The sequence below is a fragment of the Alternaria viburni genome (assembly GCF_023758015.1).
Source record: "Alternaria viburni strain BMP 2772 chromosome Unknown scaffold_1, whole genome shotgun sequence".
In the NCBI taxonomy this organism is placed as follows: domain Eukaryota; kingdom Fungi; phylum Ascomycota; class Dothideomycetes; order Pleosporales; family Pleosporaceae; genus Alternaria; species Alternaria viburni.
In genome coordinates, this window is record NW_026055770.1 from 1,656,452 (window position 1) to 1,677,895 (window position 21,444).

Genomic DNA, 21,444 nt, shown 5'->3' on the forward strand with positions numbered 1-21,444 from the left:
TTTGGCTGAATTGATAGTGGTATTCGACGTCCTGGCAGGATCAGTAGGCCGTCTAGAAGAGAACACTCCGTGAGCTGATCGCATCTTGTTCTTAAACAGGGCCATTGTATTCGTGGAACGCTACCACGTTGCGGCCGTCAAAAAAGCAAATGGGACAAGTGGGAAAGTTTGATAACTGGGGGCGGCACAGCGTGTTGGGGAAGGGGAGCTGTAGATCGATGACGAAGAGAGAATTTCTGTAGGGTAAACATACCGGAGAAGCCAAAAACCGCTGACACGTTATAGGTCCCTGTCGCTGGATAGTTAGGTACTAGTCGGTCGCCTGGCGTGCCTGCCTGGTGGTGCTACGACGTCGACTCGCCGGCGTCCCCTTTGGGCACAACAAAGATCGCTTTAGTCTGGTAGGCTAATGTTCCGGCCGCAAGGATGCCGATTGCGCCGATAGTGTGGGCTAATGCAAGGCACAATGAGATGTCGGCGATCGTGAGATTTGCCTCCCGCGGCAGATGATCGAAGGATTGAGGCTTGACGAGCTCAAATAGGGATGCTTCCTAAGACAGGGGTTCCGGGTGCTATCGATAATATGCCGGCTATCGGCGCTGTAAGCTGAGATCTACGATGGAATACTTCACGATGCTGACAGGTCCAACAATTCGATGTTGTCGCAGTCGAAACAAAGCTGGGGGTTGGGCGTCGCATAACCAACCCCCCGCATCAGCCACGAGTACATTTTTGTGCACCTTGCGGCATACCTTACATCAGCGCCTGATCCCTGTGCAAATCTGCAGACCGCCATGGCTAAAGAGAAACTGCAATCGTGATGTGTTCCTGTGTGTGGTCGGTCTTCGCATCCGACACGTCGAATTGTCATAATCCTGGACACGTCCGTTGGAGGAACACCAGGGTTTGGATCTAGCTGTCTGCAGCCGTGATCTGTGCAGACAAAGGTTTGCAGCCGCCCGTGCTTCGTATACAACAACTTCGGGGTAGATAACCAGCCTAAGGGATGCTCTTCCGACTGCCCTGGTCTTCCTCTTCAGCTGTCAGTTGTCAACTTGACGCGCCTCCCGCAAACTTTGCGCTAGAGAAGACGGGACTGAATCCCCGGCTTACGACTATCTCCTAGACGAGGCCTCTCTCCAAATGCTCATAGCCGAACATGGACTCCACTTGAGTGGTGTGGTGTCGCGTTCGGATTGTGGAGTTTTCTGACTCGACGTGGCAGATGCTTGCTGTGCATTACTCGCAGTTGCAGATCTCCGTTTAAGGAAGTCAGTCGCATTCAGTGGGTTTCTTGGAACAAGGGTGCGAAACTCCACTCCAGCAAAGGTTGCTCTGGTGTTGAACACCACGGCGATTCAGCGGCGTAATAACCTTCTCTGTTATCCGCTACTGCAACCGAGCCGACAACGTTACAGCATGACGTGTATGGCAGTGGACCCACGGTAGCCATGGGTGGCCTCGACTCGACGTGTCGATGCAGGGTGTTAATGCCCGAAGGAGTCGGTTGCTTTTGGGATATTGTCCGAACAGCTTTTTGTTCCTTTTTGCGGGCAGTGGAGACGTGGTGCGGTGTCCAGACGGCACGTGTCGTGGGGCGACGCTGTCGCATGCAATCTGAAATGTGGGCTGGAGCTGTGCAGACAACTTCGCGCGGGCAAGCGTCATGCGCTCATGGTCGACAGTACATGCTAATGTTCACTAGATTCGCAATGAACCTTGGAAGCCGATGGTTTCTCCTGCACCACGTGAGCAGCCAATCAACGGCCAACCCCGCCGAAATGCAGGCCAACGTAGAGTTGCGCCTAGATCCGAAATCTAGATGCCCGCGCGTTTAGCTTTGTCGCGAAGAGAATCGATGCATTCCCCTGAATCTTGGGAAACTTGGGAAACCTTCGACAGCTCGGGTATACGGGGTGACGGGCTACCAACATTCGGCTGTGTCCTAGTCAGGTGTTGCGATTCCGTCATCTTAGTTCAGATCCCTAGATAGATGTCGGTAGCAGCCGATAAACCTTAGATCAAACCTTCTGTCCTGAACCCCAGGCCGCCACGTGCATTGGTCACTCTGTCACTCTGCCATTCCTACCAATCGCAACATTGATTCCTTGTCTTGTCAGTCACAGCGTCATTGTACGTTTGCGGTAATATAAGAGAAGAATCCCACACCTGGGCATCGTTGCGGCGTACCATCTACGCCTCTTTGCTACATGTCCGATCCCGATTAGCGATCTTCATTTGGATCAGCCACACGGTTCTAGCTTTGATTGTCATCTGTCACTGCCAGGCAACGTTCACAGCATAGCCCAATGTTCCTCGGTTTCTTGTTCCCACGCATCCCGGTGAAATGTCCGTCAACTTCAATTGGCGAACAATCCACCACTTCGGTCCTGATATAAAGACAATATATTGCAAGACCTCGAATATATTGTTAGGTTTATATCGTTGTACATAAAACAATCTTGATACCAAAGATTAACTGGCGGTAGATTTGTGACTCTTTGCACTGATCTCCCACTTCATTTGTCGATGATACACGTGATAACTTCGCGGTCTTGTGAAACATTATCTTTCCAGGCGCGCGCACATCCTGAAGGTCAAATGAAGGTGGAGCAAGCTGCAAGATTTGAGTGTAGAGTACGTCGGCGAAGGCAAGAACACAGATTCGGCGACTTTGCGGAGGGCCAAGGTGATTGTGGCGTGCTGAGGCACCGCTCGATAGCACAAGAGTGTTGCAAAAGGCCTTTCCATGTGGATCACATCCTCCTCTTCCCTCGGGCACGTTAATAACTCTCTAGTTATGAAATCAAGATACATGCAAGATTTGATAACCTACCCCAATTACCTCTGAAGCATCGCCGTCCATGGAAGCTAAATGTTTAATGTTTTCCCTGGAACAAGATGCTCAGATGACTGCCCTGACGTGGTTCACTCGCTGGTTCCCCTGCCATGCCGCTCGATCGCAAGGGATACCCTGATAGACCTTGTTCCTAGTCTGACGGCCCCGTTTACGTCCGAGCAGCGTTCTATCGTGCTTGGCGGACATAGTACGTAAAATGGACATGATGGTTCCCTGTTGGCGCGACAGTTTCCCGTTATGGTGCTGGAAAAAGCGTCATCGTATTTGGATGTGATGACGTCCACAGCGACGGTCAATAGTTCCTGGACATTTTGGTCCCAAGACCCCGTACTCGGGGTATGAGAGATTGAGATAGACATGGTGGCCTATTGGATACCGTACCCGAAATGAAACCATCGTGCCATTCAAGTGTCGGACATTTAACAGGCACGGTATCATCCGTGACTTTATGGAAACGAGAAAGATTGCTAATCTTGAACGTGGTGCACTCCTGGTGCTTCTTGCATTCTGTCAGGGTGAGTATGACCCAGTACGCCGAAGAAGAGGTGAGAGTGAAGTATAATTCTAGCAAGTCTATCTATCGTTGGATCTATAGTCATTCGTACAGGGTATCATATGATGGCTGAATATGGTACATTGATGTAGCAATGTGCGTGCTCATCGTATGAGAGTCGTTTCTTCGGTTACTGAGGTATTATGCTATTCGTTCGCGTTGCGATCACAGGCGGTGTCGTTTCGTAGTCGGGCTCATGAGAGTAAAGGACTGGTGCCCAAGAGAATTCATAGTCATTCACCGTGGCGTCCGATGTGATCGCATCGTCTGCCTCGTAGGAAGCTGAATACGGGATCTTAAGCTCTGAAGCGCTTCGGTCGGTGATGAATTGTCTAGGTCGTTACCGTCTGCGGCGCCCTCGTCATGTTGCACATCCGATAAGGCGTCTCGTTCGGGTGGAACTTCAATAGAATATCGTGTGTCGTCGTAGTCTTGCGCTTCGTCATCGTACTGGCGAGCTGGGCGTCTACGTGGAGAACGTGGAGGACGTGCTGAAGCCTCCGCCAGCTTCTGTTCGAGAAGCCATGCCTTGCGCTTGTATCTTAGAAGCTCTTCCTCCTGTTCGAGGGCCTTTCTCCTTGCTTCGATCTCTGCGGCTGTGGTATCCGACTCCGTGTAAGTGCGTGCTTCGGACGATTCGCGTGTTCGATGCGTGTTTGTGTAGTTGTCGTCGCGGGGTTGAGATCGAGGATGGCGTTCTCGACGCGGCGGAGAGTTCTGGATGCGCATCGTCTGTCGCAGGAGCTGCTGTTGTAGCTTGATGAGCTCGAGCTCCTTTGAGGCCAAGTGGGCTTCTCGAAGCTCTAGATCGCGGTCTCGAGGCGGTGTTCGAGGGAAAGGCTTGCGCCTGTCTGAGCTCGTAGGGAGAGGTCGTTCTCTCAAAGACCGCACATCCAGCCCATCAAGCAGCTTTGCAGGTGCCTTTGGAGGCAAGCCGACGCTTTCGCGAAGCCTAGCGGCCTCGTGATTTCGCGCCCGCCTCTTCGCTGTCAATTGAGGCTTCAGCATCTCCGGCTTGTTGGACAAGCGCAGACCATTTCCCAGGCGGACGTTTGGCTGTAGAACGCCATCGACCAATGTACCGCGGAACGTCTCCAGAGCCTCGCTGTTCCGTAATCTGTGTTTGAATTTCAATTGGGGGGCGTCGTTGAAGCGTGCGGATATCGGGCGGCTTTCGGTGGGGTCGAGGGTCAGTTCGACGTTTTCGAAGGGCGGGTCGGCGACAGACACTCTCTGCCCATCTTGGGCGTTACGAGCTAGAATGCGGAATGTGTTCTCGCGTAACTGTCTTGTGTCCTTACTGGTGTGGTTGTTAGCACATACATCCAGACTGCAAGCCGTGGTACTCACTTGATAATGATGAAGCGCTTCATGTGCGGGTTCTCTCGCCGTATCTCCTGCATCTTCGGCGTCGGCCCACTTACGAACTGCGCAGCTATCTTCATGCGCGCTTCGAAGGTATCGTGAGGGAACCACGCAAAGGGAAGTATGAAAACAGACCCATCCTCAAAGTATGCCCATCCAGTCGGGAACTTAGACTTGCTGCGGGCGTAGAGGCTGCCCAGATTTACAGAATTATACTGCGGCCTAGTCAACCCAAACGAAGGCACAGCGCCCGGGGGCGAGATGCTGTATAGGCTCCCCAGGTTACCGTATGCGCGGCGAAAGGCCATAGTCCGCCGATATGGGTGCTATACCCCAAGCCCTACCTTGTGTTCTACACTATGTTTCGCGAGTGGCACGCACTTTTTCTGTGCCGGTAACGAGTCGTGATACGTGAGCGTGTGCAGGCGACACAGCCATGACCAGATCTAAGACTCCGCGGGCAAGGCTAAGGCTATCGGAGAGCGAGGAAGCGCATAATAGGCGATGGCGTACGCACGGAGGAATATGCGGCTAGACAGGACAATCAGCCTCGTGTATAAAGTGGCATGGTAGACACGTCAGCGACATACCTCGTGGTGGCTGCAACGGTGGTGTGGTGGCTGCGAAGGATTCACGATGCAGCACTCAAATTGCTGCGCACGAGCCGTTTGAGTCGGGTGTACCGTTCCGCCACCCCTTCGTTGATCGACATGTATCTTAATTGCACCTCACATCCTATTCGGACCTCCTTCACTCCTCTCTCCTCTTTACAACTAATCGTGTCGAAGAATTCTTACGTTTCCTAGACTTCATGTTCAAAGTCATTTGTTCATACTATGTATGTACTACAAGATCGTCACTATAAACGCAGCATCGAACAGCCCATAATGCGGGTCTACGAAGAATAGTCCACCCTCCCACATCCATCTGATTAATTGTGACGGCGCCGTCAGACTGAAACGTTGCCGCCGCCTAGAATCCAACCCAACTACTGTGCAGTTGCTGCACATCTACGACAGCCTGCCGCCATCCAACGTCAACCCCGTCAACGCCAAATCATTTTACCGCTCCGAGTCTCCTCCAAGATCAACCTTGCGCAATCAGTAATGATCGGCATTATTCGTAGACGACCGCTGTCCCGACTCCTGACTCTCCGAGCGCTGTCGGGCGAAACAATTGGCGCATCCGCAGAAAGAGCAGTGCCAGAGAATGCAGATTGATCGAGTCCGTTTGTCAGACTCGCGTCTGGTGAACCACGACTCAACATGCCTACATGAGAATGCGGATCGGCGTTTCCTTCCATACGCCATCTAACATGCGCCCGCGTTCATGCAGCGTTCTGCTTTTCAACTATGCTATCTATCGCCATCGACCGAGTGGAAGGTGTAGTTGGCGTCGGTGGTGCCTTTACTTCCGCCTTGTTTGGGGTAATCTGCGCCTGCAGCTGTGGCTGTATCTGCGGCGGCATAGTCTGAGTCGGCGATAAGGATGTAGATGCTGCGTCCTCCTCGGTAGGTTCGTTGCCGTCTCCAAGTATCTCGTCCACTTCCCGCAGCCAGTTGGCTTTGAGGACCTCCATTGGGGGATCCAAGTCGCCAGGCTTCCCGCCGCGTCGAGCCTCCGCTGCAGTCATCTTCCTTTCACCGCGTTTGTGGGGGTGAAAGTGCATGCGTCGAAGGTGACTTGCGGCGTTGTAGCATTCGTTGTACTTCTTTCCGGTCTGGCACGCCTTACAGTTGGCCAGGAACGACTTGTCGGGCGAAGTGTCGATGGTCACCCAGACTTTACGTGCCTTTTTGTGGACACGGTTGGTATGACGTCGGAGCTCATGCTCACTGCGGAAGCCATCGGGATAGTCCCCGCAGAGCGGACACTTTAGTCGCAATACTCTGCGAGATGGAGGCTTCGAATTTGCTTCAAAGGTGGGCGAAGTAGCAGGCGTCGTCTGAATGGTAGGTGCTGTCACAATGGTCTCCCTTGGTGCTGGAGCGGGCTCTAATGGTTCGCTAGCCTTGGTATCCGTGACGGTAGGGGTAGTGGTCGCCGCATCTTCTTTCATCCTGGCTCTGGTTCTTGTAGGAGGCATCAACTTGAGGGCGCCAGATGAAGTCCAGGTAGGTTCCGACCAGGCTGAAATCCAGTAGTGCTGTGCAAGTCCGTCACACGGTCCGATACAGCTGAGTGTTGGGGAGGCTCGCTTGGTGGGGCGCGTCCTGTCGCTCTAACGGCAGCTAAAACCGACAGGTTCAGAGAATGGCAGGTGTAGTCCTGGGGTACTAGGGACGTGTGATGTGTTTCCAAGTCGATCTAGAAAGGGCGGGGGGCCAGGCAGCAAGATATCCCGATTTTCGCTGGGCCCAGTGGAGTGCGCACGAGGCTGGAATGGCGCAGTCAGCCTCGTTTCCCAAGGTGAGTGGACGAGCCTTGAGCTGCAAGCCACGCTACATGCGGCAAGCTGGCGAGCTGAGTGCTTATTGGGTCTCCTGCCTCAGGCTGAACGACGTGTGCTGAGGCCATGGCGAATCAGGTGACGCAGCCTGCTGAGCTGGGCCGGTTTCTGGGCCAGCTGGGCCAGATAATCAAAAGGAACGAAGGATTGCCGTCCAAACCCTGCTCGGATCATTCCGTCTCGCAACGAACTGCACGTCCAAGAAAGCGGAGGGTTGCGGGCTGGCTAGGGCGAGCGAGCATTGTGGTTCATGGCTTGGTCATGCTTTTCCTAATTCGATGTTCCGGCTCGCGACCGACACTCGCAGCCCGGGAGCAACCTGGACATTGACAATTCACATCGCATCATCACCCGACATCACGACACCCTCTAGATGCTTCTGGCAAGGCAGCATCAGCATTCGCTGCACTTGTCTCTCGTTATTTCCTTGTTCAGCCTTGCTCCGGGCCTGTACCGGAAGACGCCTTTGGGCTGGCCCAAGCGGAGCCGAGGCTTTGGACGAATCAGCGAGCGTGGGAATTTGCTTGCTTTACGAAGAGTCGCCGATCCAAGGAGCCAATTGGTGTCTCAGCAAGCCTCGAGTCCAGCTGCAGAGGCATGGCTTGCACCTAGGAAGCACGACGTCTCCGTCATTCGCGATCGGCTGCAGCCTTCTTCAGCCTGGCCGGCGTTGATCTTGCGCTCTCAATCTTGCGAGTCTGTCGGGTGGGGCGCAATCAAAGTGTACGAAGACACGGAGTTTGGCCCTGATCTTTCGCCTTGCTGAAGTCAGACTAGGCCACCTCTCCGATATGCGGTATATGGGCACTAGATGTAAGATCGGTCGACAGATGGCCCGAGGCTGACGTCCAGCGGCCACGAAACCTTATCCACCGATTAGCATCAAAAGACCCTACCGCGGGCGTGGTACCCCTCTTGCCCTATTCGAGCAGTGGTCGCAAAACACCATGCATCCTGTGTTGCATGAATACCACATTCGATCTGCCTGACTTGAGGCATACCATCGCGATGATGCAGCTCTGACACCGCTCCAATGCTACCCTGATAGGCTCCAGCGCGCAACATGTCAGCCTTCCCGCCCAGCGCTGAAGCACGCGCCCTGCGGAGGGAAAGGGTGTGAGTAACGCTTATCGATTCGTAAGCCTCCTAGCCTTCATAGGGCTGGGCCGACGTTTCATGTCTCGAGATACTCGTCATTTTTGCGAAGTACAGGAAAAACCACGTTTGCGAATCGATGAGCCATACATGCCCTGCCGATGGCCTTGTTGAGGAGACTGCTTCCAGGTTCACAGGTTCAACCACATAGCTCGCATGTTTTACCCTTACACTCATCATGCGCAGACGTACTAGCCCGTCAGCTTCGGCTCTGCCCCTCTGTCCGGGTCAACTATGCTTTTTCCTCAGCCTCGCGCTGCAGATGCGAGTGCAATGCCTTTAATACGACGGATGCGGACTGTACTCATTTCGGTCCATCGTTTGGAAGCAGTGCAACCGACTGTCAGTTATTCGGAGCAGAGCTGAACATGTAGTCAACCTCTTGAGATGGTTTCAGCTTACTCGAGCAATACGCGAACATGCTCGCACTGGACTCCAACAATGTATGCAGACGTCCACCAAAAACATATCTACGGATACATGACCATAGTCTGCAAAGCTGGCAACTTGCTTCCTTTGGAGCAGGCTCGCCGTCGATCTGTAGCATATCTCGGGTACATGCCGTGGCCGAGCGGTAACAACTCAGGAGGAGAGCCTATTAGCAGATCATTATTTGTGCTCTCCGCACAGAGCAGTGTGGTGTTCGGGGAAGGTACCCGCTGCCTATCAGTTCGCTATGGGGGTGAAGAGGTCCACCTTGGAGCCTACATTGACGCTAGATATCCTAATTTGCTTGTTGTACCCTGGTGTAGGCTGCAGGTCCGCTCAGTTTCTTCTCTGTATGAGGTGGACGGCTATGTCTGATCTTCTTTGCACATGCGAACTACCCGACGAACACATTAGCCTACCCTAGATTCTGCCGCTGATACTAAGACGGGAAAGACAAGTCGCTACCACAGTGCCGGTATTGCTGGACGCCTGAAGTTGTTCCATGTGGTCGAGTGGGCTAGAACGTCTGGCAAGGCCAGTCTATGTATCATACGGCTTGCATGCTGAGGAACGTGTTATTGAAGACCACCTCGGCATTTGGTGTTCGTGGCTGGCTTTTCTGACCATCCCCGGTAGTACGAACATAAACATACCACACTCTTCAAGCAGCTCAAAACGACAGCCAGCACACGAATTTTGATGTGTCTTATGAGAAAGTCGGATGGCCTGGTGAGTGTGAAGACAGAATGGCATGTGAAGGAGCTGTTGCACACGGGCCCACTCTTGACGTTTGGATGAGAAACAGGGGTGCAGACGATCATGCTTCTCCTACCGAGGCCATCGTCCAGACAGCATCGAGCCGCCCACCCCACATATGATTTCATACGCTGCTACGTAGGCCCTACACGTGAGCATCTCGTCGCAACATCGCCTGGTCGCGATACCCCGGACACGGCCGCACCTCTGCTCGCGCAGCCGTCGGCATCCGCCATGCGCCCCCCTGGCCCTTCGAGGTGACATAGGCGCCATCACCAGCAATGTCAGCAAGCTCCAGCCATGGCCGGCCGTCGGGAGACTCGGACCGCTGGACAACTTCCTCGCACACGTACATCGCCAGCAACTCGGGCGCCTACACCGACCACGGCGAAGGGAGCTCTTCCCCGCGGCGGAGCCAAGATTTCAGGCCCGGCACAGGCGCGACCAACGAGGCAGGGAGCTCAGCATCGGGCAGCCTGCTGGCTAGGGACTCGGTGCACGAGGAAGACTTTGCGCGCCGGAAGCAGCGCGTTCGCAGATCTGGCGGCTTCCTGCTAGATTCAAATTTCCCCAGCGGGCCACGGCAGCGGCATGGCAACCACGAGGCGCACCGGGACGAGGCAAAGGGCAAGCGCGCCTCGCGACACCATGGCACACACGAGAAGGATGCAACCAGCTCGCCTCTGTCGCGAGAGGTACAGAGAGATGGCCAAGGCCCTGCCCCCGGCGCAGCATCCCGCATCAACTTCACCGACTCCCAGGACCACCACGACGAGCGCATACACATCGGCAAGACTAGGGGGAGCGCATACAACATGCAGCCTCCAGCCCGTGATCGAGACCCCTCGCCCAACACCGCGCAGCCACGGCAGGCCATTGACCCGAACCAGCTGGTACACATGGCGCTGAACCTGAGCGAGAGTCGAAGGCGACACATCAGCAGTGGTCAGCTCCTGGCATCCCAGTCACGAGTTCCCTCTGCTTCTCAGCGAGAGGGTAGCTTCTCCAACTATGGCGCTGGCGGCAGTCTCAAGCAGTATCTCAACGAGCAACGGCGCACTTCACGCAACATATCCCCAATGGGCGGCCAGAGCTCTCCGACCCGCCACATGTCTACCTCCATGCAGAGAAGCGCATCCATTGCATTTCCAGGCTCGCAGAACATCAACCCGTCTCCTGCCACGATTGCTCGAGTCGAGAAAGCGCGCGCGTACATCGAGCTTCGCATGGAGTATCTGCGCCTTCTAGAATTTCTACCGCCTCTGAAGCCCGATGCTAACAACCCAGGCAATTTCGTCTTTTCCTCAAGCAGCGTCCCAGGCAGTCCCCAGGCACAGCTCACCCGCGTGCCGTCTCACGCTGGCAAACAGCACGAACTCGGCCGACCGTACAACCCTCTCCAATACATACGAAACCGCCGGAGCAGGGCTCGGGAGCGAGTCACGCTCGACCACTCTTCGGAAGAATTCGACGACGTTGAGCAGGTACGCGAGTGGGTGGATCGCGTTGAGCAGCATGCGAAGCGAGCCGGCTACCGTCGAGACGATGCAGTACAGCTGCCCAAGATACACCACGATCACGAAGTCCCACCTACCCCGAGCAAGCCTGCGAGACCTCACAAAGGCTGGATTTTCAGCCCACAAGAGTTGCTTGCGGACGCGCACTGGCTGGAACAAGGCGACAACAAGCTGCTTGTGGAGAATCGCTACGGCCGGAAGGTATATCCGCCTCCCAAGGAGGTGCAGCCAAAAGACTTCCTATCACCGCGCGCAAGCAAAGACTACCCTGACAACCGGAGGAAGAGTTGGATTGATGGCCTGCCCAGCATCGCAGTCGATCACACGACAGGTGACGAGAGCGACAAAGGCAGCGAACGTGGGCGCAAGCGAAGGTTGCTTCCAGCGCTGCGAACTGATAGCCCCAGAGGCGGCAAGCATTCTAGACGGGGCTCACGGCTGCGCAGCCATGACGATAGCGATAGCTCAGAGTCAGAATCAGATACTCGCAAACGAAAGACTCGTATAGTCACCGACCCAGATCACAACACCGGTCCTTTGGCTTTGCTTCTTGAGCAACAAGCTCGAGAGTCACAACCCAAGTCAACCCCTGACTTCACACCAGATACGCCGAACAAATGGGGGCGGAATGAAGAGGTCACATCAGACAGCAGGCCATCTAGAGACTCGCTGGAAGTACCCCGCCCCACGAACGGCTTCGCATACATGAAGGAGCGGCGCAACTTCAAGATGCCACCGAAGGCTCGTACAGCTCTTTCTCTTTCCATTGACGATAATGAACCTCGTTCGTCTTTCGACGACCAAGACAGCTCAGCTCCAAACACTCCACACGCCAAACGTTTCCCGCATATTGGAGGCGATCTCTCATCACCTCCGAGTCGATCAAACTCACAGACGAGGAAAGCGAAACGGGGCAAGTTCAACAGCATTTTCCATTCGCATGACCATAGTGATGATCACAAACACGAATTCCGCCCAGAATCTGCTGGAACAGACAGGAAGGCCAGATCTCGGCAGACCAGCGAGGAAACTCCAGATGACAAGGAGGACAAACACATTGGAACAGCCATCCTAGCAGCTCCCGGAGCTGTGATGAATCTACTCGGTCACCGCAAGAACGATAGTGTCAGTAGCTTGCCCAGCCCGGATAAACTACGTCGCAGGGACACCCAAGAGCCACATTCAGCTGTCACAAGATTCTTCAAGGGCGTGAAGAATGAGGGCACCAAAGTCGGTGACATCATTTTCAGAAGAGACCGGGCCGACGACTCGGATGCGGACACCGTGTCTGACCGCAATTCTGTCGATTTCGACGATTATGGCACTGTCAAAGCCAAGCACAACAAACGGCCACCGATGAGTCGGACCGTCACGGCAGGGACAGATGGTAGTGTTACCAACAACGACCGCAACCATCTTGATCTACCTTCGTTCCGGCCAATTCACACAATCCCCGATGAGGAATCGGATTTTGAGCATCACATCTCACGTCAGGCGCGAGAGCAAAAGAACAGCCGCTCTCCTAGAATTGATCGGCTTTTACCACCACGTATGGACCTTGGTACTATATCCGGGAACTCTTCCGCGGGAGATCTCACTCTTACCCAGAGCCATAGTCAGGAGCGGATCAACGAAGTGCTCGCTCGGCCTGGCGGTGACATGGTGGGCCTCCCTCCCACTGGACTCCGAAACGCACAGGGCTCGCATAGGCAGCGTAGTGCCTCTCGGCCTGGGCTTAACGGGAGACATTGGAGCATTGCCGACGGCGATGATAATGCTGCTGATCGTAACAAAAACGCGAATGGTGTTACCCAAGCGGACATCGCTCGAGTGCGCGCTCTATTCCTCTGCTCAGGCGTCAAAGCAAGGGAAATCGACCGGCGCGCGCACAGTATAAGAGATCCGCCTCCCGACTTCCTGAGTCGCGCTGCCGCTACATCAAAAATGCGACTCTACCCCGTTCCGCGCAAGGAAGAGCACGTTCTTGCTGCACGCATGTTGGTCAAGGATTTGGAGTCATCCACAAAGGCACTACAGTCCTCACTTGAGTGTTTCCGCGATAAAGCCATTCAGCAACTCACCAACCAGATCTCGGCTTTGCAATCTACGGTGGACTCGGACCTCATGCCGCGTATCCTAGAAAGCGGGGACCAAGCTGTGCGCATCACGAGTGAGGTCTCCGGACAAGGCCCCCTGCAGGTCAAGCAGATCACAGACGAGATTGACCGCATGATTCGCACGCGCAAACGCAGGATGCGCTGGATCCGAGGATTTGGATGGATGCTCGTTGAATGGGCTCTCGTTGCACTCATGTGGTGTCTTTGGCTCATTGTTGTGCTCGTCGGATCTGTCAAGAGAGTATTTGGTATGGGGGTTGGAGTGATCAGATGGCTGCTGTGGCTCTAGGTGTGCCCAGTAGTATCCAGTTTATTTTCTTGCATACGGCGGCGTTAGGCATTTGTCGGGATCTTTCCTTTGTGGGCGTTTTGGATAGTGGGTAACAGGTTTGCATACTGCGATACCACGCGTTATAGACTGTTGTACGAATACTGGATGGGGCTTTCTTGGTTACGTAGGCATACATATAAAATTGTAATAATGTCGACTGGGTTTATCATGCGCGCATTGATTGTACTGGACGCCTTAATATATCTAGTGCATGATTGGACAGACCCGGGTCTGTAATGTTGGTTTGCTGTCTTAAAGTGAGTCGCACGTGACCTGCATGAATCCGCGCCACTGACGCGTCTACGTCATCGGCGTCCTTGCTTGACAGGCTTCACCCATCGTTCTCCGCAACACTAGTCAACACAGGCAGAAGCGCGCAAAGCCTCCGTCACAACCTCTTCCGCTTTGCCAATCTGCAATTTCTCGTCCTGTATCGGCTATGAGGCATTGCTAACCAGTTCTTGCCCCACAACAGACATCCGGCATGGATCTTCAGACGGTGTTCGTCGCCAAAGACCATGGCACCAGCCATGTCCAGTCGGTACGTACCTGCGTCCACACCCCGACTTTACTCAAAACGCGTGTACTAACATCCCCTGTCACGAAGTCTAGCGGCCCTTCTTCGTTCGCGTCACTCGCTGCAGCTTTCGTGCCCACGGCCGTGGTTGCGACTTTGTACATGGTCGCGTTTGTCCTCATCTGGCGCCGCTTCCCCAAGATCTACTCACCACGGACGTTTATTGGCACCGTACCAGAGAAGGATCGCACGCCATGTTCGAAATCGCCAGGCTACTTCGAATGGGTCCACACCATGAGGACCGTTCCGGACAAGTTTATGCTATACCACCAGTCGCTTGATTCGTACTTGTTCATGCGGTTCATGAGGACTCTGATATTCATCTGCGTGGGGGGTGCTGTCATTACCTGGCCTATTCTGCTGCCTGCCAATTATACTGGTGGCGGCAATTCCAAGGAACTCAATCGCGTTGGCATCGGCAATGTGAAGCACAAGGACCATCTCTATGCGCATGCCGTTGTGGCATGGATATTCTTCAGTTTTGTCATGTTCACTGTTGCACGAGAACGCCTATGGCTAATCGGACTGCGGCAAGCATGGAATCTGTCAAAGCCGAACGCGAAGAGGCTGTCTTCACGTACCGTACTCTACCTCTCGGCACCTACCGCAGCTCTCGACGAAGGCAACATGCAACGGTTCTTCGGCGACGATGCAGTCAGGATCTGGCCAGTTACCAAAGGCGAGAAGCTTGTGTCGCTCGTTTCAGAGAGGAACTCGAAAGTCGAGGAGCTAGAAGGTGCCGAGATGTCCCTAATTCTGAACGTCAACAAGGAAGTTGGGAAGAGCCACAACCGCAACATCAAATACGAGCAGCTACCCAAGCAAATGAAGAAGTCCCTACGACCTACACACAAATTCAAGACACCAGTGGTTGGCAAGGAAGTTGACAGCATTAGCTATTTCCGAGACCAGATTAAGGAGAAAGAGAATGACATCGAGAAGGCTCGCGAATCGAACGAGACAGCTGAGAGTCTTGGTGGAGCTGCGGCGGTCTTCGTTGAGTTTCGCACCCAGCCCGCGGCTCAGAGAGCCTACCAACAGATCGCATCGTCTGACATTCTGTCTCTCACCCCTCGCTTTGTCGGTACTACGCCCAATGAAGTTATCTGGGCCAACCTGAACCTAGCACCTGCGCGTCAGATATCTCAGAGTGGAGTCGCCATCACCCTAGTCGTCGCTGTCATCATACTTTGGTCCATTCCAGTTGGAGTAGTCGGTGCATTGTCAAATGTTGAATATCTCGCCGAGAATTTTAAATGGCTCGCGTTCCTCAACAAGCTTCCATCCGGACTTATGAGCCTACTTAGTGGTCTCCTGCCTTCTCTAGCCTTGAGCGCGTTGGCTAGCTACGTACCTAAAATCTTTAGGTGTAAGTGTCCTCCTTTGACCTATATTGCTACCTTCGGGCTGACATAATGCAGACATCTTTACAAAGTTCGGAGAGCCGACTAAGACTGTCATTGAGCTAAAGGTGCTCAAGTGGTACTTTGTCTTCCAAGTACTGCAGGTCTTCCTTGTCACTACACTCGCTTCAGGTGCTGCAGCTGTAGTATCGCAAATCGTCAAAGACCCAAGCCGAATACCACAGCAACTCGCGGAGCGTTTGCCGAGAGCATCAAACACCTATCTGGCGTACTTCATTGTCCAGGCTTTGACCAATGCCCCAAGTAACATACTGAACTACACCGACGTGCTGTCGTATGTTTTCTATGACAGATTCTTCGACAAGACCCCCCGTCAGAAATACAACAGCTTCATCACAATGAGGGGCATGGCTTGGGGCAAGCTATTCCCGAAGTACGGCAACTTTGTCGTCATCGGTAAGTCATCTCAGATGTCACAGACGACCTGTTACTGATCTATCGCAGCGATCGTTTACTCCTGTATCGCGCCTCTCGTTCTTGGCGTCGCTGCTATCGGTCTTGTAATCTTCTACTGGTGCTACCAGTACCAGCTGTTGTATACCGCGACACCGAAAATCGACACTAAAGGACATGCGTACACGCTTTCTCTTCAGCATCTTCTCACTGGTATCTACATCGCTGAGCTCTGCCTCATCGGTCTCTTCAGTTTACGCGAAGCGACTGGTCCTCTAATCATGCTTGTCATTCTACTTTTCGCCACCGCCATCTTCAACTATATCACGAACCGTTACTTCGCTCCACTCGAACGATACCTACCCGCGGATCTCGCGCTCGACTCTGAAGACGGTGAGCAGGCACCACTACTGTCTTCGGCAGAGGAAGGCGAATCTGAAGCTCTTCAGCACGCAGAGTCGAGGATTGATCGCGTGAGCGAACGGACGCGTGTGCCGTCCAAGGTCGTCTCGCCTGTTGCCCGGTTCCTACAGCCACACGTCTTCGGTAGCTACACTGCCTTGAAGGCTTGGCTACGCGACGGCGAATTTGACGAAGATGAGGAACCTCAATACAGCGACGAGGACCTGAAGAAGGCCTACCTGAACCCTGCTTTCACGAGTAAGACGCCGGTTGTTTGGTTGGCAAAGGATAGCATTGGCGCGAGTAAGCATGAGATTAGCGAGAACGAGAAGACGGGGCTGAAGGCTACTGATCAAGGTGCGTGGATCACGGGAGATGGCAAGTTGAAGTGGAGTGTGGATAATTTCGAGGAGATTCCTGTGTTCAAGAAGGCTATCAAGTGGTGAGGGTATTCGGAGTGGGTGAAACAGGAGTTAGGGTAGTAAAAGCGGATACAAGGGAAAAGTCAGGAAGGTAATCTCGTAAATCCACGAATACTGTTGTTGCATGTCGCTGTAGACAATATGAGTCGTGGCCGCGTACCAATCAGCCCCTACTCTTCCTCGTCCTCCTCACCCTCTCGCTGCTCCTCAAAAATCTTCCTCCCCTCCTTCATCAACGCCCCTTCATCCTTACCATCGTCTTCCACTCCAGCTAGAACAGCAGTCTTCACATACGCTAACTTCTTCACCTCGCTCTCTTGGAATAACTTCATGATTTTCCCGTACACCGGGTTCTTCTTGGGGAAGAAAGACAAGCAAGCCAGGTCCTGGGGCGTGAGACTGTACTTGTTCTTGCACTCTGTTTGATTGATGACGTCGGATGGCTCTTCGGTGAGGTTCGAGTCGGCAGCAAGGGTGTGTGCGGAGATGTATGCTGACCACTTTTGCTTGGGTGTTTTTTCTTTGGTGGGTTTGGTGGGTTTAGTTGGTGCTTCCTTCTTCGATTTCTCGGGTTTGGCCGAGGTGTCTTTCTTCTCTTTTGTCGGCGTAGACTTGTCGGCCTTCTTCACCTTCGTCGGTTTTGAGTCGTCCTCAGACTTAGGATCGTCTTTATGCCTAAGATCTCGTGTTAGTATATCTAATCCATCAGATAATACACATGTCAACTTACTCTGCTTGCCAAATCTCCTCACCCCTCCTCAAAATCTCCTCATCACCTCCTTCTACCCCCTCCAGCATCCCCATCTTCCTGAAGCCCAACTCCCTCACGTTCTCCTCTAGGAACAATTTCATCGTGCCCCCGTACAACGGGTTCTTCTTCTCGTACCGCAGCAGGGACGTCAGTTCCTCTTTCTTGAGCCCGTACTTCTTCAGCGCGTCGGTCTGCGTGATGCTTTCTTCCTTGTCGGGCTCTTCTTCTAGCATCTCGCCTTCGACGGAATGCGAAGAGAGCAGTCCTGCCAGTGTTGTTTGTAAAGGGCTTTGTCGGCTTTGACTTTCTTCTCGCGGGCCTCTTGAGCGAGGGTCTCAGGGTCTTTCTTTTGGCGCTTGGGTTTAGGCGGTAAGATGGCGGCGGCCTCGTGGCTGGACTCGTCGTCGTCGGATTCGGCGGGGCGCTTGGCGTTCATGGGGGCCTTCTTTCCGGATACGGTGGTCGCATTTGGTACTGCTTTTGTCCTTTTTGTAGGTCTTTTGGGGGTACCTGTAGTTGTCTTCCTGGGCTTTCGCTTTTTGTCTTCGAAATCCGAGCCTTCAGATGCGGATGTGTATTTCACCGCTTTGGTTGCGCGGCTGGATTTGCGTGTTGACATTTCGGCTTTTGGTGTGGTGTTGTTGTTTGGATATGCTGAACTCGAAAGAAAATGAGTTGTCAAATGGGAAATAGTTGTGCAGGGATTCCGTCAATGGTGAAGGTTGAAGTAAATTCGTCAGAAACACGAGAAAGCGAGAGAAGAAGCGGAATTGTTTATAGATCGGCGACTTCCGTAATCTCTCGCGTCTTACGACAAGAAAAGGACAAAGCAGGTTTCACGTTGCAGTGTTCCTGCCGGATCGGATTGGGCAAGTTCGCGTTCAAAGGAACGCTTGGACTTACGCAGGAGCGATTGTACCTAGGTAAGATTGGACGCTACGTCATTGCGGCGATCGTGCTGCGAAAACCATGTTTTGGTTGCCGTGTTGCGACTATGTATCAAGTTAATGCAAGAGGCCAATACACAAATTCAGGAGGTTGTTGTCAAATTCTTTCTCTCATACGAGTGCGTACTGGCGTTCACCGGCCCTGCACGTGCTAACATGGGCACTATTTGCATTGAGCCTAGTTTAGGCGCGCATTGAGCTGAGTCAACTGGCATGCCTCAGGTTGCTATTGCTTGCTTCTCATCATGAGAATCGATTGCATTTCCTCTCGACTGCAATGAACTTCCCTATTCAGTCAACGCGCAGACTATCTATCCTTTCCACAACATCCATGCCATCCACACCTTTGATCAAATCTGCCGCCTTCTCTGCAACAGCATACACTAAGCTGACAATATTTCCTTGTACATGAGTTGGGAAGATACTAGCATCCACCACCCTCAGTCCCTCCACGCCGTGAACTTTGAGCTCCGCATCTACAACACCGCCTTTCTCCTTTGGTAGCATGGCACAAGTACCAACGGGATGATATTCCGTCACCGTACTGTTCTGCACAAAGGTCTTCGCTTCTTCCAGTGTCTTGGGCACTGGGCCGGCGGTTTTAGACGTGATGAGGTTGCCATCGGGGTCTCGGCGGAGGACTGAGGCAAGCGGCTCTACGGATGTGAAGGAGATACAGTGAAGGAGCGCTCGGGCCATCATGTCGAGGTCGAGGGGATGAGAGAAGTACGCTGGGTCGATTGTAGGATACGCGGTAGGGTCAGAGCTGTTGATGTGTACACTACCGCGAGACAGAGAACGTGTACTGCATGCGCCAATGGTGCACCACATACCCTCTTCTACAGACGGAAACAGTCCGCTAGCCGACTCTGGGTTCTGCATCTGTGCGCCCGTAGGCAGCATTACGATTTGACAAACTGCTTCTTTAGGATCGAGGAGTTGGCGCCCATAGAGGGCGTCGCGACCTGCAGGGTCGGCATCGGGATGTCTACTGCGGAAGTCTTCAAGGAGATATTGGATGTGCGACTCTGCGTTTGGGAAGTCGGGTTCGATCTTTGCGAGAGAGGCGAAGCCTGTCGTTGTAGGCGCTCCTGCAAATGGACCGGCTTTGTGAGTAATATATGCTTCTAGGGCTTGCTGCATGACAGCTGGGTTCTGAGCGAGAGCTTCGGCGGTTGGGTATTCATCCTTCACACCCTGGAGAAGGTCAGTGTATGAAAGTAACCAAAGCAATATATACACTTACCAGTACGAGACCAGTCGCTGTATGGTCGGACAAGTTCTCCCCGACGCCTGGGAGGTCAACGAGAACATCAATTCCAGCCTTTCCAAGTACAGTAGATGACCCGATACCGGAGAGTTCTAGGATCTGGGGGGAGTTGACAACCCCACCGCAGACTATGACTTCTTTGCTCGCCTTCATCATGTGCGTAGTGCCATCAACTGTGAATTGAACACCGGTGGCCTTGACACTCTCAGCGGTCTTCTCAAGCTCGATTTTAGAGACCAGCGCATGAGTGATAAGAGTCATGTTTGACCTGTCCGCGTTGGGCTCGTAGTAATCTCTCGCAGCGTAGCTTCGTCTGTTGTGCTTGGGGTCGATAGTGTTGAGCTGATTGAAGCCGCCAATCGCTGAGCCTGTACGAGGATCCTTTGCGGGCGAGTATCCGGCGTTTACTACAGTCTTGGGCCACACGTCCTGGCCCCATGTAACGTCGGTTTCTGGGAAAGATATCTAGTTCGATCAGCAAGATCCATGAGTTGCCAACGACGACTGACATGAACTGGACCAGAGGTGCCGCGAAGTGATTTGTCAAGGTATTTGTCGTCCATGCCCTTTCCGAAGGTCTCTGATGCTGGGTGATATGTTTCGAACTTTTTGTAGTAGGCCTTCATATCGTCAAAGGACCAGCCCTTGTTGCCGAGCTCTGCCCAGTTGTCCAGATCTTGCTTGGAAGCCATGCTGAACATGTTGTAATTGATAGCTGAGCTCCCACCGAGGACTTTGCCTCGGGCCCAGCCGTGCACCCGACCGACTGTGCCCTCCTGCCAGATTGTTAGATGAAGCCAATTGCAGGACATCATGTGCTTACCTGAGGGACAGTCTTGTAATCCCAATCATATTGCGGTTTGCCCCAGAGCTGGGTGAACATGTTCGGTGCATCGATCAAGAGGTCATTCAGTCCATTGCCGCCAGCTTCGAGGATAGCTACAGAAACGTTGGAGTCCTCTGTTAGACGAGCTGCAACGACCAAGCCTGCGGTTCCACCTCCCACAACGATGTAGTCTGCAAGCACCAAAAATTTAGTAAAGAAACATACTGATCAGACGTCCAGGTAGCCTTTAGGTTTAATATATGCAGTCGAAGTAAAGAATAGTTCCACTTCTTCTATGAGTACATGAAGATGTACGTACCATACGACTTGCTTGTCAAATCGTCGAGAGACATATTGGATCGATAGTTGTAATATCCGGGAATGATCCAAGGGTGCGGAAGTTAGACCAGATTATATATGATGGCGCACTGCAGTGGTAAAGTAGTGTTTCTCAAAGATCTGGAGTGCGAGGTCAAGGCTATCAGCTGGGCGGGGCTGCGCACTACTGTGTCTTTGATCTGCATGGCTGGATTTTGGGCTGCCACGAGGCTTGTTCGAGAACCATGTCCGCAGAACCTCCAGACCATAGCCCCATACAGTTGCAATAGGCGAGAGTACACCGATCGACCTCGTGCCAGCTCGTTCCAGGTATCCGGTCAGTACTCATTGGGCAAATAGAAATACCAGACGGATGAACCGAGCAGTCCATTAGCTCTCGTGGTAGTTCTTCGAGGCGTCCGTGTGGGGATCTAGATTGGCGATGGGTTCACGCGGGGCAGTTCTTTGTCGGCCTACCCGTGAAAGTATCTAGGTAGGTATTCAGCATTCAGTGGCCGTGATCATAGCCATCACCGCACCACATCGCACATATTAATAGAAATGTTACCGGCGGGTTGAGCG

General features: G+C 53.3%; 6 protein-coding genes across 6 annotated transcripts; 2 read left to right on the forward strand and 4 right to left on the reverse strand.

Moving 5' to 3' along the window:
* Positions 1–3,650: 3,650 nt before the first annotated feature.
* On the reverse strand, positions 3,651–5,086 carry J4E79_000600 (uncharacterized protein; the record flags this gene model as incomplete). The annotated part of the gene is made up of 2 exons (XM_049349516.1): positions 3,651–4,713; positions 4,764–5,086. The coding sequence occupies 2 exons, from the start codon at positions 5,084–5,086 to the stop codon at positions 3,651–3,653; spliced, it is 1,386 nt and encodes a 461-aa protein (XP_049216303.1).
* A 1,019-nt stretch (positions 5,087–6,105) lies between these two features.
* On the reverse strand, positions 6,106–6,837 carry J4E79_000601 (uncharacterized protein; the record flags this gene model as incomplete). The annotated part of the gene is made up of 1 exon (XM_049349517.1): positions 6,106–6,837. The coding sequence occupies one exon, from the start codon at positions 6,835–6,837 to the stop codon at positions 6,106–6,108; it is 732 nt and encodes a 243-aa protein (XP_049216304.1).
* Positions 6,838–9,848: 3,011 nt separating this feature from the next.
* On the forward strand, positions 9,849–13,490 carry J4E79_000602 (uncharacterized protein; the record flags this gene model as incomplete). The annotated part of the gene is made up of 1 exon (XM_049349518.1): positions 9,849–13,490. The coding sequence occupies one exon, from the start codon at positions 9,849–9,851 to the stop codon at positions 13,488–13,490; it is 3,642 nt and encodes a 1,213-aa protein (XP_049216305.1).
* A 572-nt stretch (positions 13,491–14,062) lies between these two features.
* Positions 14,063–16,774, forward strand: J4E79_000603 (uncharacterized protein; the record flags this gene model as incomplete). The annotated part of the gene is made up of 4 exons (XM_049349519.1): positions 14,063–14,073; positions 14,145–15,478; positions 15,531–15,929; positions 15,978–16,774. 4 exons carry the CDS (start codon positions 14,063–14,065, stop codon positions 16,772–16,774), a joined length of 2,541 nt encoding a protein of 846 aa, XP_049216306.1.
* A 146-nt stretch (positions 16,775–16,920) lies between these two features.
* J4E79_000604 (uncharacterized protein) lies at positions 16,921–18,120 on the reverse strand (the record flags this gene model as incomplete). The annotated part of the gene is made up of 3 exons (XM_049349520.1): positions 16,921–17,425; positions 17,481–17,734; positions 17,806–18,120. The coding sequence occupies 3 exons, from the start codon at positions 18,118–18,120 to the stop codon at positions 16,921–16,923; spliced, it is 1,074 nt and encodes a 357-aa protein (XP_049216307.1).
* Positions 18,121–18,739: 619 nt separating this feature from the next.
* J4E79_000605 (uncharacterized protein) lies at positions 18,740–20,897 on the reverse strand (the record flags this gene model as incomplete). Its single annotated transcript, XM_049349521.1, has 5 exons — positions 18,740–19,645; positions 19,695–20,183; positions 20,228–20,494; positions 20,542–20,735; positions 20,864–20,897. The coding sequence occupies 5 exons, from the start codon at positions 20,895–20,897 to the stop codon at positions 18,740–18,742; spliced, it is 1,890 nt and encodes a 629-aa protein (XP_049216308.1).
* Positions 20,898–21,444: the final 547 nt, after the last annotated feature.